At 32.5% G+C, this 21095-nt stretch overlaps 1 protein-coding gene across 1 annotated transcript; it reads right to left on the bottom strand.

The window, feature by feature from the left end:
* Positions 1 to 1475: 1475 nt before the first annotated feature.
* Positions 1476 to 6460, bottom strand: LOC115700273 (wall-associated receptor kinase-like 14). The gene is made up of 3 exons (XM_030627845.2): positions 5416 to 6460; positions 3034 to 3108; positions 1476 to 2921 (listed from the first exon to the last, which is right to left on the bottom strand). Exons 1-3 carry the CDS (start codon positions 6191 to 6193, stop codon positions 1657 to 1659), a joined length of 2118 nt encoding a protein of 705 aa, XP_030483705.2. The 5' UTR covers positions 6194 to 6460; the 3' UTR covers positions 1476 to 1656.
* Positions 6461 to 21095: the final 14635 nt, after the last annotated feature.

Genomic DNA, 21095 nt, shown 5'->3' with positions numbered 1-21095 from the left:
AATTAGAAATAGCATATATATATATATTTAATATCTTTTACTCCCAAAAATATTCTTACATTTCGAAAAAACTTCTCTCTCTAACTCTCTCACTTTTCAGCGTTAATCTCGACCCAGAACCCCTACCGTTGAACACACAGACCTAGAACCCCAGTCGCAAGACCTCGCGGTCGTCTTCTCTCACGACCTCTCTCATTTTTTTTTTGCGTTTCTTTTTCTAGTTTACTAGTTTTTTGCGATATATTTACAATGATAGAAGAAATCTGAGGTTAGGGATGAAGTTTAGCGATGATTTGCAATATTTGACAGTGTTTTGCATATTTAGCAATGTTTAGCGATAATATTAGCGATGTATTTGTGATATGAGATTAAAAATTGCACTGCACATCGCTAAATATTGCTAATCATCGTGAAAACTTGGGTATTATTTCGCGACATTTAGCGATATGTTTAGCGATATTGTGAATTAGAGACATTTAGTGATGTTTCATGATTTCACGATGTTTCGTGTCATCGTCAATAACCATAAAAAATACGTAGAAAACAAGCGAGCTGAGAACTCCAACAATGGGTAGGGATTTTGGGGGTTTCGGGGTGGTTGAACTCATAGATTTTGGGGCTTCGGGTTTCACAATTTCTGTTTGTGGTTTCGCGATATCCTCCTCGGTTTTGTTCTACGTTTTGTCTTCGGAGTGGGTTTCTTTGAAGGTGGTGAGGTGGTTGTGAGTTTGGTTTGGGTCTGGTTCAGTTTGGTTTTGTGGTCGCGGGTATTGGTTGGGTTTTGTGAGAGTTAGAAAGAGAGGGAGAGATGGCTGAGAGAAAGAGAGAATGTATGAGGAGGGTATTTTGAGATTTAATTAATTTTAGAGTATTAAATTTCTATGCATTTTAATGTGGCATACTAGAAGTTGTCAAATTGTCAAATTTATATTGGCCTCATGACTTATGGTGCGATTGTTTGTTACGATTGTCATCGCTATAGTTGGTTATTTAGTTATATCCTTTTATTCTACATTGAAAAATAGGGTTGTTATTACCTAAATTTTATTAGAAGTTTTTTGGTTGATAGTCATTGATAAGCGTGATTTATCATATGTTCATTTGGATTGGAGATTTTAGTATTCTTCGCGCTTTTTTGACGCTTCAACGATAATAACTTATTGGTATTGTAGTTAAATGTACTATTAAGATTTTCATTCCTATTTTTGTAAACAATATAATTTGTCTATCATATTGAGTTATTTGAATAATATATCATTATATAATGGACTATTAATTATTCAATTTGCTATTTGGAGATGGCAACAATTCATTTAGTTAATAATTTTTTATTATTCTTGATAAGGATTCAATTAATAAAATTGATCATGTGGTTGTTATTCCCATATTGATAACTTGAAACTCATCTAACTTTCTAATGATTTTTACAAATGAAGTTTAAAATATTCTTTATTTAGGTCACACAACAGAAAACAGAAGAGAAAGCCTCATAAAATTAAAATGAACTATTTATATTGTAAATCAACTCACCATCGTACTAAAATACAAACAGACTAAAATCACCCCACACATACACCAATGGTGATTGGAAGCTTAAATTGCACTTACTTATTTTATGACTGGTCATGTTGAGTTGAATGAGCTATGAAAAATCAACTATGAAGATGATTGAGTTGAATTTCTTAGCATACTATTTGATGAATGAGAGCTTTGCTCACTCAACCAAGCAAGATGAACAGAGACAGGTGAATTTACCTTCAACAATTTGTTGGAGTCTAAGCTTCTCTCTAAAACAACATCATTAATACTGAAAGGTTTTTCACTTACATTGGATGAGGAGGAGGAGGAAGAAGAACCTATTTCAGAGGAAGCCGTACAAGTATTCTGTTCCGAACAAGACCATCTAGTCTTCCTTATTTGCTCCAACTCCGCAGCCACTTCAATCATGGAAGGCCTCATGTCCCTATGAAACGCTAAACATCTAAAAGCCAACTCTGCTACCTTATGAATCGTTGAAAGAGTCCAAGCATCCGTTTTTGGCTCAAGAAATGGATCAATTATCTCCTCAAGACAACCTTTTCCTATTCTCTCACAAGCCAGAGAAGCCAAATTGATTTCATTCTGGGGTCGAGTAAAGTCCACTGCTTTAAGTCCCGTTATGATCTCAGCAAGAACAACTCCAAAGCTATAAACGTCGCTCTTATCCGAAAGGTGAAAGTTTTGATGGTATTGAGGATCAAGATATCCCGGAGTCCCTTGTGGGGCAGTCGAAATATGAGACGTTTCAATAATTCCAAGCCTCGAAAGACCAAAATCCGCAACTTTGGACCTAAAACTATGATCCAAAAGAATATTACTAGACTTAATATCTCTATGATATATAGGGGGTTTAATAGCCGAGTGAAGATAAGCAATTGCTTGCGCTGTTTCAGTGGCGATGGTTAGCCTAATCAACCAGCTGGAAAGTCCATCACCCCTCTCTCTCTGTAAATGTTGACAAAGCGTTCCATTGGGCATGAACTCGTACACGAGTATCTGTTCTCCAAAATCTATGGAACAACCCAACAGACGTACGAGGTTGGGGTGACTTACAGAGGAAATGAGTTTGATTTCGTTGACCACTTGCTCAATGCTGTCAGCACCTGTGTGTCTGATTCGCTTGATAGCAACCCACTCGTCTCCCTGGAGTTTTCCGGCGTAAACGGTTCCGTAAGCTCCGGTACCAAGACGGTATTTTTCTGAGAACCCATTTGTAGCTTTCTCTATTTCTTTGTAGTGATATATTGGGATGTTTAAGTTACCTGTGGCTTCCGAAAGACGGCGTTTGGTGAGGTGTCTGGCTTTCATTTTTGACCTTCTTCGCAATAAACAGCACATGACTAGACCAAGACTTATCATTAAAGAAGTAGCAGCAGCAATACCTGAAGGAAGAGATACAAGACAATTTTACACCATTCAAATAATTAATTCAAATTTCTTGCTCAAAATTTACAATGCATGTTAAATTGAGTATATATATATATATAAAGTTACCTCCGACCAGTGTGATTACTCGAGTGGCTCCTCCACACTTGGCAGTGAAGTATCTTGCAGGACTACACTTCGAAACTGCTTTTTTCACAAGTCATCAAACGACACAACGCATATGACGTTTGTTAAAATTGTATTATAAACGACATGTCGTATGCTATAGAGATTGAGCTTTTATTAGATTGTTTCAAACTACGTACACAATAGTTTAATGGCTCAATTAAGTGATGTTTTTTCGTGAACTTATTAATGAATTACTTTTATGTCCCACAAGTCTAGCTAGCTAGCTAGCTATGTGTGAGAAAAAAAATTATGATTTAAAGTTATGTAAAGCCATAATAAGATAAATATATAATGATGTTTTTTCCTACAACAATTATATATATTATTTCTTCTTATTTTTGTATATAACTATTGACACGTCTTTTCTTCAAGTTTGACAATATTACAAAATCCACCTAACTCAATCTACCGGGAATACGACTTGTATATAGCGTTACACTAATTTGATGCCCTTTCTTGAATCAAAAATGATATCAAGGTTTGACAAAATCGACCCTGTCACTTAATTCAAAAGTTCTCGTTCATTATGTTTCGTCCCACTCCTCTTAACCTACTAGTACATATTTAAATATATAACTATAATTTCAATTTTTACATTTTCGGTGCTAATAAATTTATCTAGATAGTATCAGTTTTGGATTAACTAAAACAAAAATATAAAAGACGCACTGATTAAAGCAAGAGAGAAGAAGGAAGACGTCATTATATAAATATATATATATAAATATATTTATATATTTTATAACCTAGCTAGTGCTGGAAGAAAATTAACCCTATCATTCTTGTATTGGTTAGGCTATTCTCCTTTAAATCTTATGCATGCTCGACAAAAGAAGCCGGAAGCAAGAAGAAAGGTCAATTAAAATCATCTAAAAAAACAAGAAAGAAAACTCACTACTTTTATTATTTTATTCTTGGCAATGGACAAGTTGGGCCAAAATAATTAGTTTGACTTCTCCAAAATGATGAAGTACTGGTTCCGCATTTTAAGTTCTATGATGTCTTCAAGAGACATTTGCTCAATGTTTTGGGCCCTGCATGGGCCCATTTCAACCCTAAAGAAACCCTCACTCCTAGAGCACTCCTACAATATTCATGCATTATTTTTAGAGGAGTACTATCGTCAACTTCCTGTTACAATCTCTTACTCAACTTCTATGCCCAAAAATATATGTCTGAATATTTTTTTTCAATTTTTTTTTCACAGGGGTGTTTGTTATGCTTACAATATCATCCTGTAAAATTTTGAAAATTTTCAAATAGTTTACGATGTCGAAAATATATTTGAAGTTTTTTGAATGCGCGTGGCAAACTGGAATATCAGGAACTCTATTTTCGGTACTGTAAACTATTCAGAATTTTTCAAAAATTTACAGGGATGATACTGTAACCATGACGAATATCACTATTAAAAAAATTAAAAAAAAATATTCGGCATGTAATTTCGAACGTGAAAGTTGACTAGGAGGTTGTAATTAGCAATCCTACTTTTAACAATACCTATGATACTTGCATTCCTTTCTTTCTATTTTAATGCCTATTACTTGTACACATTTTCTACTTCTCTAAACTTTATCAGTTCAGTAATAAGGGAGGAGTGGGAAAAAGGAAGTATATATGTGTTCGAACTTAAAATTCTTAAGCTATATTATTACAACAAGGATAAGAATGTATTAAATATGTTTATTTTTCCTCAAACTGGTTAATTAGTGTTTAGTTGAGTGATATTATTATATTTCATTGCTGTAGTTAGACAAAATGTATAAATAAATACTTTTTTTCTTTCTCTGAAGATTTAACAATAGATGCTTTCTTTCTTTTTCTTTTTGAAATGAAGGTGCTTTTAATTATGTATTAACACGGTGGGGACATTTGACTCTAAAATCTACAAAAACTCAACCTTATGAATTAATGCGCATAATAAAATAAACCAACTGAAAATCATTGGAGCGTGGTCGAACTTGTTGGTCATTTATTATTGGCTTATTCTATTTTTTAGTGCAATTACTATTTACCAAAACTCTATTATTAAGGCTTGGTATTAGTGGCGTCTATTACTAGCACAAAAGATGATAAGGTTGCGATTAAAATATGAGATAAGTACTAATTAAAAAGTCAGTAATACTTGATTTTGGTTAAAATTAAACTAATTCAAAGCATAAAAGACAGCCTTAACTTAATCGCCGGGAATTTAACGTGAAAAATAAATAATGAAGGAAAAAAGGGTTATTAATGAAACAACCAATATATATTATTCAAGAAAGGTTGGCCTGTAAATTTAATTATTATTATTATTATTAATTAAAATAAATTAAATCTGACCTTTATGGCAGCCTGAACCGGCCTGGAACCCGTCTCCTTGGAAACCTTGTTTGCAATTGCAACGATATCCGGGTCTGCCATTTGGCGTGAAAAGCTTTGAACAATTGGCATTCGGATCACACTGGCACGCTCCTTCCATCCACCAACCAAGCTCTGCCACCTGTATCTCCAAAGAAACCGGCGATTCCGAGCTATTAAGTGAAGCCGCCGATATGGACGACAACAGAAACTCACACTTTTTCTTTCTAAGTGTGTGGAAATTAATGAAGGTGCTGGTGTTACTCTCCGAGTAACAACTGATGCTGCTGGAGTTGGAGCTATCGTCGCCGCTACAGCTCAGGGACGAGAAGTGGGTCTGGACAAGAATCGTCGGAATCTCACAGGCCGCACCTGGTTCTGTACAGTTCTCCAAGAGGATAGCGTTTCGAGACGTTGGGGCGTAGTTTGTGCCGAAGAGCTGACCCACGCTTGTATTCAGGGGACGATTACATTTTCTCTCGATGTTGATTTTTATGCTGTCTGACCCAATTGATCGAACCGGAAATTCGCCCACGAAGGCTTTTCCGGTGGTGTTGCATCTGAGCTGGATTTCACAACCGGCTGAGAATCCGAATGGGTACGGCAGTGAAAGTCGTCGGCCTCGGCCGTGGCGGCCAGAGCCACATGATCGCACGCAGTTATTAATATTATTTGTAGTGTTTGATGAAATTCCTTTGATAGTTGTTGTATATAGAATCGATATTAAGAACAGGACCAAAATTTGATCTCTTTTTTTCATGTGGAAGAGTTCTGTTTTTTCTTTCTTTATTTTTGCCTGTATTTTCTCTTTCTCTTTTCCTTTTAATTTAAGGCTTCATCAACACTCCTCTCTTGACTCTTACTCTGTTTTCACACTCGCAATAATGATACATTATTATTTACTATAAGCAAATCAAATTTATTTTAAAATATAAAAAGACAAGGCGTACTTAGGAGTGGTTGTTCTTTCTACGTATTCTATGCGTGGAGGACTATGCATGTAATTCCCCTCAAAATTCTTAAATTATAATCATGTATTTTATTAAAATTATGTTTAAAGAAATATGTCATATCAATTAAGATCATTATAAATTCTATTTAATCAATAAATTTACAAATTAATATTTTATTATTATTTTAAAGTAAATCTACAGATTAATATTTTTCTCTTCTCTCCTTATTTCTCTCAATTTTAATATTTTATTAGAACATAAAATCTATAAATTAACATTTTACTATTATTTTCATAATTTTTCTATAAAAATATCTACTATAAATTACAATTTTTTTTTAAAAAAAATACTATAAAATATCCTGGATTGAAAGGACTGCTTGAAGTCTATCTTACCCTCCGTGATGCTTTTCCTTTCATCTTTTCAAGCGAAGTTTAAGCTTGAATTTTTATACAACTTCAACCTTCCTTCCCGGAAGCCGAAGCTTGTTACATAAAAATCCAATATGACTCTCGCATGCACGTTGTCTTTAGTGCAAGAAAGATCAATGGGGATACGATACGTCTTCAACCCTCCTTCTCGGATATTGGAAGGACTGCTTAAAGTCTATCCTACCCTTCGTGATGCTTTCCCTTTGATCTTTTCAAGCAAAGTCTAAGCTTGAATTTTTATACAACTTCAACCTTCCTTCCCGGAAGCCGAAACTTGTTACATAGAAATTCAACAAGACTCTCGCATGCACGTCGTCTTTCTTGCAAGAAGCATCACTGGGAGTACGATACGTCTTCAACTCTCCTTCCCGGATTGGAAGGACTGCTTGAAGTCTGCCCTACCCTCCGTGACGCTTTCCCTTTGATCTTTTTCAAGCGAAGTCTAAGCTTGAATTTTTATACAACTTCAGCCTTCCTTCTCGGAAGCCAAAGCTTGTTACATAAAAATTCAACATGACTCTCGCATGCGCGTTGTCTTTCGTGCGAGAAAGATCACTGGGGTCGGTACGTCTTCAACCCTCCTTCCTGAATTGGAAAGAATGCTTAAAGTCTACCATACTCTCACAAACCCAATGATATTGTACCCTTTGGTGTTTACAAGCAAATTTAATGTTTGAACTCCTTGCACACTTTTCGCCTTTCTTAGTGGAAAGCCAATAGTTTGCTGCTATGGGATTCTAGCATGACTTTTGCTTACAAACCCCTGCATAAGAACGATCGTTTGCATGGGGGTGCAGGCCCAATTTTCCCTCCAGGAAACCAACGACCTCCTATGCCACGAGAAGCCTAGAATCTCCCTTATGGGGTTTACGCCATGAAGATATTGTTGGGACATACAACCTTATTCTTGCCCAGAACCCCATGTTTTCTCCTCCTGGAAGCCTAAAAGTGGTTGTGCACTCCCTCGGAAGGACAATATACCTCCTAAAGCAAGGCAAAACTACACTCAACTCTCCTCCTCTGAAATAGAGACACAAGTCAGACTCTGAGCAAATGATCGAGAATTTAAGTCCGAAATTCCCAGCTCATTTGGGGGGTATGATATATCCAATTGCTTATGGCTACAACATCTTACATCCATTTGCCAAAGTCATCCAGCCCAAAAGTATACGTGCAACAGAAAAGGAAATGTTCTCAACCAAAGCCTCCCTTAGAGAAATACACTTGAGTTCTTCCTTAAAAGCTAAACTCAAGAAGTGAACCCAGAGATAAGAAGCACGTTCAGCCAAAACTTTTGAAAAAGAAAAGACACGCCCGAATCCCTTCGTGCACGTCTCCACGGACTTCACGTAAGCTTAGCCCACCGAATTACACAATAGGTTGGAATGAAAGGCTGACGGGGACCAAAGTAAGGAAAATATCTAAGTCTAAGGTAGTTGTAGAAATCACTCCCGGGACTTGACCTTGTGAAGGAACTAGACCCCGAAGAGGATGTGAGAAATCACGAAGAACCTTGTTTCACGGAGAGGGGCCATCTTCTAGCCAAACAAACAACCTTCTGGGTGGCCAATCGAAAAGCATCATGGCACAGGGAAAGAAAGGGTCAAATCGAAGAGCAACTCCTGAATTGACCAAGAGATAATTAAGACTAAAGGGAAGAGGTTAAAACACTGGTCGTTGGAACTAGGTGCTTCAGTAATGCAACCAGCCCCTAGAAAGTCTATCCCAACAAATCTCCAAGAAAGGAACAACAAAAAGAAAGATCCTATTTCACTACTAAAATCCCCCCACGGCTAGGGAAAAATATTAATTGTCTCCGCGGATAGAAAAGTGTGATTAAAAAGGAGATATATACAAAAAAAAAACAAATAAAATAAAAAGGGTCTGCCGGAAGTTCACAGTTGGACGCCACCTGACGGAGAGGATAAACTTGCGTCGGATAATTGCCCCACAGTCTCTGTATAAAGGTCGTGAACGGCCTTCATACTCTGGATGAAGCAGGCTTGACAGGCACTTTCCTCCTCCAAATACTGGTTGGCATGCTGCAGGCCCCCAATCTAAAACTTGGCACCTGTAAGCTCGGCCCAAAGAGCCTCGTTGGCGGCGCATAGGTCACGATTTGCCACCCTGACCTGTTCCAACACTGTCACCAGCGTGCCCACTTCCTTGGTAGCCCTTTCAGCCAACATGGATGCCTATCAAAAATAGGCCAAGTTAGAAGGTTGAAGTGCCAGAACAGGGGACAGGGCAAATAGACGCAAACAGAAGGAAAGATAAAGGGACACATCTCGAAGCCTTACCCAATGGCATGCCGCTTTGCAGAGTGGGCCAGCATAAAAGCATCCGTGCAACTAGAAGATGCCCAGGTCTCGGTGGGCAATTTAGAGGCGCTCCCAGCCACTTGGTCTAAGAGCTATGCAACAAAAGGTGCGGCCTCACGCCCCAGCTTGAAGGCCAGCCGTTTCTCCAAGGCTTCGACCTCCGCGGTCTGCCCTGTCAGGGGCATCACAATCTTGATTTATCACATCTTCCATTGAAAAGGGATAAGCTTTTGATTGTTAGAGATTTTATAACAATGGAAGAAAATCAAGATTTATTACAACTCTATTGTAAAATAATACAAGGACTAAAATAAGAGATTGATTAAATATATGTTACAATACATATATATACAATATATATTATATATATATATATATGAAAGGTAGAAGAGAAGATTACAACACATGTAATATAATATATGTATATATATAACAAGAGAATAATATATATATATAAGGAAGAGGTTTCAATGGTTACATTTTTATTGTAACCATCATGGTTACATTTTTTTAAGCCATTGGATTACTATTTAATGGTTGTGATTAATTTGGAAATTAAATAAAAATAAATAAAAAATAACTTGTAACCTAAAAGTAACTTAATCATTTATTTCCTTATAAAACTTTAATTAAGATTAATTATATTTTAAAATTAAATTAATTATAATTATTAATTAATTTTTTGCAATTTATTACTGTATAAGGATCTTTTAGCAATTTATTTTTTTATACTTAAATTATTTAAAATTTTATAGCAAAGTTTTTTATAATTTAAAATTATACACATATAATTTCATAATTTAAATTTTATTATACTTGTAATCTTAATTTTAAATTATTACACATAATTATTTAATTTTTTTATTTAAATATTTAAAAAGTAAAAAATGAAATAAGTTGAAGGATTTTTTAGAAAAAAAATTGATGCACTTGATATCGATTGATTAGCTTGAGGCCTCATACTTAGTTCATATAATTGTAACAAAATAATTAAATATCATTTAAAAATAATTAATTATTTGAAAATTTATTATAAGAAGAGAATTTTAATTTGTGTCAAAAGAAGTTTAATTTTTGTAAAAAAAATAAATTTTTTTGTAAATATTATAATTAAATGGCTTAATTATTAAAATAATTCAAGTAAGAATTTAAATATAAATATTAATTACTAAAAGAGGTCTTGTTAAATATTTAATAAATTATTTTAAGAAAATAGTTAATTATAATTAAATAATTCTAAAAAAGGAATGTCTATTTAATTAATTATTTTAAGAAAATAGTTAATTATAATTAATTAAATCTAAAAAAGGAAAGTCTACCTATTACTAACCTGCTATTACAGGTTAAAGAAAAATGTAACCATATGGCTACAATAAAAATGTAATCATTGAATAGTCACCCATATATATAAATACTCACTCACAACCTTGAGTGTAGATTAGTGGGGATCACTATGACTTGAACAAGGTATTACACCTTTGTCCAAAAGCTTATTTCCCCCTATCTCTAAGCACTAAGGGAACTCTCTAGGAAATAGCTTTGGGAATTATCAAGCCTTTTAGGATTTTCTAGCAATGTGCTTTCTTGATAGAAAACTTGACATCTATTACTCTCAAATGAGCACCATAGACCTCCTTTATATAGTGTTTAGGATATCATCACCATTTGAAATTCAAACTCATAACCCCATAGATGTACTTATGGACTCAAATGTAACTCCTACACACACCATAACTCCTATAGCATTAAGAATTTCAAATTAAGATGTGTAACATCTTTTTACACTCTTAATGTTGGTGATGATGGTGGAGGTTACTCATAGTAACAAGTAACTCCTAAATGTTACAAAAAGATGACAACTAATGTTACATATTATTAGTTTATTACACATATTTAATCTATATATTATATTATTATAAATAATATAACACTCTGAGTAACTCTCAACAAGAACAAAATTGTGTTCGAACACCCTTGTCGAAATCAGAGCAAGACGACATGGTTCCGCTTCCCAATAGAGGATTACAAAAGTTTAGCACCTAAGAGTTGATCCAAATGACAAACCCAAAATGATTTCTAGTAACTGGAACCACCGCCATCGAGTCCTTGCCAACCGCCACATCTCAGTTGATTTTGATCCAATTCTCTAGAGGAGTTGACCAACCAGCAGGAACACGTGCTAGTGAGGTCGTCAAGAGGGAGGGAGCAAACTCTGAAAAGCAAACAAAAATGGCATTAATATGATGAGTAAAGGGGTGCAAAACATTGTGATGAACTTTGTCGTTTCTGGCTTTCCAAATCAGGTCCACCACAATGGAGGCAAACAAGAAAACTTCCTTAGAATCAATGCCCATAATGTCAAGTTCCCAAAGCAATTTGACCCAATCCCAACATTGTGGAGTATCATCTCTAATAGGAGTAAGGGCCCAAGGGGAAGCCCTCCAAAGGTGGCACGCCAAGTCGCAAAACAGGAAAAGGTGTTCAAAGGTCTCATTTCATCTAAGGAGACAAACAAGATCATCTGATTGAACTCTAACACCCACAATAGCTTTGGTGGATAGAGCTTTCGAAAGAATGCACCACCAAAGAATTTTATGACGATCATGAATATGAGAATTTCAAAGTTTGTTCTATAAGGAAGGAGCTACCGAAATAAGAGGTGTCTGACGATAGGCTTAGATCAAATAAGCCGACCTGGTAGAGAAAGAGCCACTAGGTTCTTTGATCCAAACACAACTATCTCTCCCTATCCCAGACAGTTTCCCACTTTTTAAAATATTTCTAATAGTTCCAACTTCAAACAGGGAGTAGGCTCAAAGAGGTCACCCACTACTCTCGCACCATCACGAGACAAACCAAAAGGCATAGGGGAGCAGTTATTCCCATACGGAATTCGTAGATTTTTCCAAATATTCATAGTAGAATAGTAGTAATTTATAAAGTTATTCCAAAAAATAATCTTACGATGTATTCTATTAAAATAATTGTTTTAGTTTAATATAATTAGACATTTAAATATAATTATATATTATTATAATTGAGTTAAATAGAATAAAAAGTAGGTACAATATGTACTTGTAAGCTCTAATAGTATTCTACTGAAGAAGCTCAATTTGGTTGCAACTTTTTTATATTCCAAGTATTTGGATAATATATATATACAGTAGAATCTCTATTTAAGAATACTCTATTCAAGAATAACCTCTAATTTGTTATAAAAAAATCAAGTCCCAATTTGGGCCAGTTATAAATAAGAATAACCTCTAAATTGTAATTAGTTATATATTTTTTAAGTCCCGTATTACTAAAGTATACCTCTATATAAGAATAATTACATCTTAATAAAATATATATATGTATTTTGTAAATTTATTCATGTAAAATTAATAATTTTATTTTAAATTATAATACATGTATGAATATTATATTTACTCTAAAATATTTCTATTATTGTATAGTATTAATGATTATTTATTGTTATTATTGTTACGTTGATATTTTTTGGTTTTTTAATTTTTTTTCTAGTATTTAGTCATAACCTCTCAATTAGAATATAATTTACTTGGTCCTAAGTGTATTCTTGGATAGAGATTATACTGTATGTATTTCTTTATTAAGGGGATTTTATATAATAACTAGCAACATAAATATTATATTATTACTGGTACAATTAATATTAAGTTTTATTTAATTTATTTTAATAATAATTGTGAAAAATTATTAATTATTATTTATTATAAGACATTTTATTGTGATTGTGCACCACGTTGTATAACAATACTCAATCTTTCGAGTCGTAAGAAGATAAGAGCTTCAGCAAACCACTCTTGACACTTCACTAAGAAGGAACACTAGGGAATAATTAAGTAAAAAGATACTTGAGAAAACTAAAGGTTACTTTTTCATTGAAGCAAAGAGAATATAATATCTTTTTGAAAGACTCACGTGTTACATATTACATTTCATAAAAAAATTACAAACATAATACACTTCTTCTATTAAATTAATATTATTTATATAAAGAAAGAGAGAAGTGAATAGTGATAAATAAATGACTAGGGAGCAGCAAAAGCATCGTCCACCCATGATCTGTTGTGGTTGTGGGGAAGAGAGATTTTATTATTGGGTTTAGAGGAGAGAGAGACTACCCTGAGGAGGGCTTGAAGAGTGGCTCGCACCTTGTTCACTCGTTTGCGTTGCCGTATTCGCTGCAAAACCTCTTCTTTATCTAAGCTTTGGGAGGAGTGAGCTGGTTTCAAGTATAGGTGGCTCGTGATCCCTACTTCATCATATTTATTTTCAGATTCTTCACATAATTTCTTACCTTTTTTGCTTATCAACACTGTAGAAGCCATATAATTATAACAACTAAATATAAAACTAGAACTAGAAGGAGCAAAAAAATGAACAATATATATGTGGGGAACTACTTCTCGACTTGAATTATTAATATTGTTCTATCTGGTCTAGGGGTAGGGGGTGTATTTATAAGGCTGGATTTGGGTTTGGCACAATATTTCATTGTTTATTGGGGAATGGGCAACGAGTAAAAAAATAAGGTGGGCCGGTGGCTGAGGAGAGAGATTCGAAGTGGTATTGGGGAATGTGGTATCAGAATCATGGTTTTCTGACATAGTCGGTCACTTTCAACCTTTTCCTCAGTAACATGATTTTAATGGGCTTTTATGCAAAATATTGGCCCAGTTTTGTTTGGGATAAGTTGAAAAGTAATTTTTTTTTTATTACACATCAATTAAATATAACTCTAAATTAATTTTAATTGATAAATACTCTCTTTTATAATCAAAGTATCAAATATAACCTCACAAAACTTATTAAAATTGGACTTCCTAATGCACATAATGAGAATATAACTTATAAAAGTAGGTATAAATTAAAGAGTAGTAAAATGAAAGTAAAAATTAAAATATGAAACAAAAAGTGGACATAGAGTGTAATTTCCTCGTTTTGTTTGTTGCTGAAAATTTTTCCGTATGACAGTATTTTTGTAAAAGTTAATCCAAATTACAGTATTTTTGTAAGTTTTCCAAATAAAATATCACTTACAGTACTAAACGAACGTTTGGCAATTTGGAACCTTTTTTTTTTCTTTTTACCCAAAGAAAGAGTTCTCCCACATTCACATCCATTTAGACAGTGTTAAAATTCTTAAGCCAATTCATTTAGTGACACTGGCGGGTGGTCTCACAGTACATAACAACAGTATTACTTTTCTAACAAATCTTAGAAACATTCATAAATTATTCATAATAATATAATTATGAAGACTCAGAAGTATAAATGCTATCAAATATTGATGCCTAGAGGCAGAAACACACCTAGTATCGGGTCATTTTCTTTAGTATTATGTAAATATTTAATAATAATTATTACTTGATAATGACGAATATGCATCTCATAAGTGGACAGTTTACACAATGAACATCGTATGAATTAAATAAAAAGTTATTGTGATATCATTTAAAGTGTATTATTCTCTTTTTTTTTTTCTTTTCGAAAGGTGAATATTTCATTGAAAGAAAACAACAATTACATGTCATATTATTTGTTATTTAACATATAATATTAAATTAAAATGTGATATATTTTATATTAATATAGATTAATATATATTATATATTAGAGGTTATATTATATATATATAGTATAATAAAACACATAAAATATAACATTAGAAGAATTACATTTTGAATTAAGATTGTAATATATGAACCAAACTTTCATATGTAATTGTAAAGTTCTTTTTTGATAATTTAGATGCTAAAATATTTTTTATTTATGGTTAGATTTCTTTGTGCTATCAATCTGATTTTATCACCTTTATTATTCGGTTATATTGCTCTTTTCTTTCTTAGGAAATATTGTTTTTCAGCTGGACTTTTACTTGTATGGAAACTTCTTGTAAGAGAAGAAATTCTCTTATGAAAAGTTGGTTTTTAAAGGAAACTTTGACTATTATTATTTTCCTTAATAAGTTTGATTGTGTCTTGATAAGATCAGATCAAACACACTGTTTATGGCAGGTATCAAGACCCAATACAAGATCGGACTCGTTTTTGGCAAGTTTCCTTTTTCGGTCTGATTTGTTGCCACAAAATCTGTTTCTGATGCTGCAAATCAGGGTTTTATTTAGGAATGTTTTGTACATCTGTAGATTCGACTTTGTGGCTGTCTCTTGGGTTTCTATGTTCTATAAATAGAACCTAGAGAGCAATCATTCGAATCAACTCTTCTAGTTTTTTTTTTTTTTTTTTTTTTGTATTTTTCTTATTTGTGAAGAGAGAGTTCTTTTTGGGAGAACCTAGTTGTTCATCTAAGTTCTAGTGTTTTCATATCTGTTCTTACTATGTCTTAGGATTTGTTAGAACAACCTGATTGAACAAGAGAGAGGTCTTCGGGAGAAGACTTGTTCAAGCGTTACTTTGGGAGGAAGTAAGCACGCACACTTCAAAGACGAAGGGAATTCACTGTTTGAAGGTGTTTCAGAAGTTAGATTCATAAAGTGCATTACAAAGGATTCCGACAATAATTTAGAGGGAGTCTAAACTTGTTTAAGTCAATTGTCTTTGTAATTGTTGATACTTTATTAATTGATTTCTTTCTCTGGGCGTGACCCCGTGGACTAAGAGTGTTTGAAAGAACACTAATACCACGTACAAATCTCTTGTGTCAAGTGATTTAATTTTCTGTAATTATTTTTATATTCTGTCTGTTCTGTTTTGTCTCTGCAAAATTAGTTTTTGCAGCATCAGAATTACTTTCTGCTGCTGCAGATGTATACAGTTTTATATACAGTATATTTCTGTAATAATTATTGGCATTTACGAAAACTCGATTTTTCAGTAATTAAAAGGTTAATTACATTTGGAGATTATGAAAACATGTGAAGGAAGTTTCTAGCCATTAGAAATGGTCAAATAATTATTCATTTTCACATGTGAACGTTAGATTGGAGAACAGATTCAAAGCTCTAAATTAGAGTTTAAAATATAAACCAGGCGATATGTCGCCCAAATAGTGCATGTGAAAATTTTCGTTATGTTTTAACATTTTGTGAGGGTTTGTCGCCTGGAGCTCTTTTTGAGAGAGACGTTGTGTTACGGAAAGCAATCAATGGGGGATGTTTTCACATTTCACTCCAACGCTCTTTTGATCCTTAAAACTCTCTTACACGGCTGGTAACAACTTTGAGTGACTGGGATTTGAATTTCATGTTAGAATCATTTATTTGTGGACTAATATAATTATAGGCTTAATACCATAAACGGAATCATTAATTGTGTGTCCAATATTTATCAATAATTGTAATGGGATGATTAATGGATATTAATATGTTAGAGGCATATGAAAGCACTCATATGTATCGTGAAGCCCAAGCATAAAGACAATCCCTACAATCATGGGATTATATCAGAGGGATACGACATGCTGTCTTAATCACCCATTTCATGTATTCTAAATATGTAATAAATGTTCTTACCAATTATAGATATTGTAAGTAAAAGGGAAACCTTCCCTCATGCATTAAGCCCTATAAATAGCTTCACTGTAAAAGGAATCAAAAGAATTGCTTTAAAGAGAAATCTAAGAGAAAACACTCTGAGATTTTATTGTGAGAGCTTTGAGAGAGGAAACACTGTATTCTTTGTTCTCAAGTTAATACAATCTAAGGGGAGTAGGCTATTACCGAACTAAAGGGGCCGAACCTCTTTAAAACTTGGTGTTCTTTATTGCTTATTGATTTTTGCTCTGTCTTTATTTCTAATCGCTTATTAATTGACTCACTGTCGTTGGCTAAAAGCGAGATCAACAAATATTACAATGGTGTGTCACAAATTTTAATCTAGTGAGGGAACATTATACTATTTGTTATAATATAATACAGATTAAAATATTTAAAATGTGACATGTTATATATTAATATGAGATTAATTAATATATATTATGTGTTCATCTATAGTATAATAATACGCATAAAAGTTGTAACACATAGGAGTTACAAATCTAAAAATATATTGTAACTTAAGGATCACAATTGATGATATGTAATTAAGTGAGTTATTACATATGGAAGTTATGAAATCAATGGGATAAGTTTCTAGCTGTTAGAAACTGTTACAATACTCAATTATATCATTTAAATGAGTATTGAAACGTTGGATGAAGATTTGACTCAGAGAGGAGTTACAAAAACTAAATTTTGAGTTTTTTAGAAACAGTTGTTTAATGGTTATTTTTATGTTATTTTATGGTTATTTTTCGAACACTTGTAACAAGTTTTTGAAAACGTCCATAAACGTACATGAATTGATTGAGCATGTTTCCAGCTCTCTTGTCCAACGTTTTTATCCCATTAAACACAAAATTTTTTTTGGGAAATCAGCAGTTTAATTAAACACCAATTTAAGTGCTGGTAACAGCCATGTGGTGAAAAAACTTTGATTTTAATATGTGATCCATTCTCAAAACACTATAAATAAAGGTCTGGGTTCATTTTGTAAGACAACAAGTTTTTATCAAGATAGCACATTGCTAGAAACGCTTAGGCTTGATAAATGTAGAAAGCTATTTTCATTCTTTTTTTTTCCCCTCGTGGTAGGGAGAAATAAATTTTTGGACAAAGGTGTAAGACCTTGTTCAAATTTAGTGATTCCTCTAGTATTCACTTATGGTGTATGTGGTGTTGAGATTGCTCTCACATCTTTTATATATATATGCTATTTATATATTATGTTTTATGTGTAGCTTATTGCTTTGAGTTATAATTTTTCTCTTCATCTCTATATTCTCTATTTTATGTATAATTTATATTTTGGAATAGGTTTCAATGGTTACATTAAATATGTAACCATCATAGTTACATTTTTTTTAGTCATTAGATTATCATTGAATGGTTGTAATTAATTTGGAAATTAAATAAAAATAAATAATAATTAACTTATAGCCTAATAGTCACCTAATAATTTATTTCCTTAAAAGACTTCAATAAGATTAATTATATTTAAAATTAAATTAATTATCAAATATAAGGATCTTTGAGCAATTTTTTTGCCCTTAAATATTAAATTTTCATAGCAAAATTCTTTATAATTTTAAATTATACACATATAATTCCATAATGAAAATTTTATTATACTTATAACTTTAATTTAAAATTATTACACTTAATTATTTAGTTTTTTAATTTAAATATTTAAAAAGTAAAAATTCAAATAGGTTGAATGTATTTTCCAAAAAAAGGGGCTAAACTCCTCCATATTTTTTTTTATAAGGAGTCATTTACTCAAAAAACTAAATCAGAGTCAAAAAAAGCAAAGTCAAGCTACCCCCAGAAATAAGCAAACTTGGATAGAAAAACTCATACTTAGTTCTTCTAGTTATAAAAAAATAATGAATTATTTAAAAATTTATTATACAAGAAGAGAATTCTGATTTGTGTAAAAAGAAGTCTAATTTTTGTAAAAAAAAAATAAAATTTCATTGTAAATATTATAATTAAATGACTTAATTGTTAAAATAATTATATTAGGGATTTATATAAAATATTATTTATAATTATTAATTGCTAAAAGAGGTCTTATTTATAGTAAGGATTCATTGTAAATATTATTAATTATTTATAATTAATTGATTCTAAAAAAGGAAGTTTTAACTATTGGTAACCTACTATTATAGGTAAAAGAAAAAGAAAAATGTAACCATGATGGTTACAATAAAAATGTAACTATTAAGTAGTCACCCTATATTTTTATTCTTTATATTATTTGTCATAAAGTTGTAATCTTATTAGTTTGATATTTCTATTAGAGCACAATATTTTTTAACAACATATTATTATATTTATATAATTTTTTTCTCTATTAACTATTATATATATATATATATTGTTTTTCTAATTTTTTATTTTTTAAAAAATAGTATCAATACCATTGTGTGACATGAAAATTTCAAGATTATTATTCTTTTTTTTCAATGCATAGCATTCTTATATTTTGCTACATAAACTTTTCACCTTATCAAACATTCTTCAAAATGTTACCATGGATTAAAAATGTTCTTTTTTTGAAATAAAGATTGCAACTTTATTAAAGCAAATCAGCTATTAAAATAGCATCCAAACTAGTAGGGAAAGACGGTCAGGACATGAACCAGAAGAATGAGCTAACCAATTAGCCGCTTGGTTCCCAGACCGTTTAACAAACTGAACTGAAACATGAAGAAACGAAAGAGATCGTATAAGACTAATACAATCTGAAACAATTAAACCAAGAGGAGAATGAATTTGCCTATTATTATTAATAGCATTCACTAAAACTAGGCAATCAGACTCCAAAAGCACCCGAGCCGGAACCCAACCTTCAATCAAACCACCATCACCCCAAGCTTGTTTAAGCCAACTTAAAGCTTCCTTCATTGACATTGCTTCAGCCACTACCGGGTCAACATCTCCAATTCTCCTCATGGCAGCAGCAGTAAGAAGATCACCATTAGAGTCTCGAGCAATCCACCCCAGGCCATGACTCTTGTCTCTTGAAAAAATAGCTGCGTCACAATTAATCTTCAACTCTCCCAAAATCGGTTTAGTCCATAGCTCAGAAACAGCCAAAGCTTGGCTAGTAGATGCCGAAACATCTCTATTTTTCAACTGAAGAAATTGCCAAATTGATTTTGATTGACAAGTGTATGGAAAGGTCACACTAAACCAAACTCCTTTTAAGGAACGATACCGATATCTAATGGGATTTAATCCTACCAAAATCTGGATTTGTGTTTCAACAAATTAATTTCATCAAATCAACTTTACGTATGTGGCTGAAATTGAAAAATAGTAAAGGAAATTCGTGTCTCATTAAATGCAGAATTTGAATATTATCGAAAATATTACCGAAGGAGAAGATTATTGTATTGATCTTCTTGATTGATTTGATGCCAAAGTTTTCTTTTGTGAGGGGTTCAAGAGCAGTCGTCTAAGGGTGGTTCGGTTCGGCTCAACGACATTTTCCGTTTCAAATTTTTGTTTTCATTTATTAATTTACTATTATTAGTTTAATTCCAATTAATATTTTTATGGGGTTAGAATTATAAATAGTTCATTCCTTAATTAATTTTAATGTTGTGATCGTGCTTATGTGTTGAAACTAATTTAGTTTTTCCATTAGTCTTGACTTTTGACATGGTTCTTTAGTTTTGTCTTTGGACATGGTTTTTTAGTCTTTTTCCTTTAGTTTTTTCCGGTTCGAGTCTTGTCTTTTGGCATGGGTTGTGTAGTTCAGAATCATCATGATGCTATGGTAGACACATTCAAGAATAGGAAGATTGGATGTGTTCAACCCAAAATTGCTGAGATAATAGGCATTAAAGAAGCATTGAGTTGGATTGCAACTCATTCGTGGGATAGAGTCATGTTGGAAACAGATAGCTTGGTGTGTGTCCAAGCGATTCAAAGCGGTATTTTATGCTTTCACAATTTGTGTTTTGTAAAACGATCTGCAAATAAGTTGGTTCATTGCTTGGCAAGAGACTCTTGTTTCTCTACAGGTCGTGTGCTTCAGTTGGATGACGGTTCCTCTGAAGTGCGTTATATGGTTTTGAACAAATTTATTAATTAATAGATCCTATAATTTTTATTCAAAAAAAAAAAGATGGTATATCAAATTTCACTTTTTTTTTTCAATAAAATTATTCATGAAAAAAAAATTCCAATGTATTTACATTAAAGTTTTTTCGGGCCTCCTTACAAAAAGAAAAGCTAATTAAGATTTTTACCCTTTGAGCTTTAACATGTACTAAATTACGCCCCTAAACTTTTAAGGTCGTTAAAAATACCCCTGAACTATCGATCGAGATTGTTGAAAATTCAAAAGGCATGATTTAGTATATGTCAAAGTTTGAGAGGTATGATTTGAGAGCATAGTTTAGTACATAAATAATCACTA

The sequence above is a fragment of the Cannabis sativa genome, chromosome X (genome assembly GCF_029168945.1).
Source record: "Cannabis sativa cultivar Pink pepper isolate KNU-18-1 chromosome X, ASM2916894v1, whole genome shotgun sequence".
Lineage (NCBI taxonomy): Eukaryota > Viridiplantae > Streptophyta > Magnoliopsida > Rosales > Cannabaceae > Cannabis > Cannabis sativa.
This window is presented reverse-complemented; position numbering and strand designations above follow the sequence as displayed.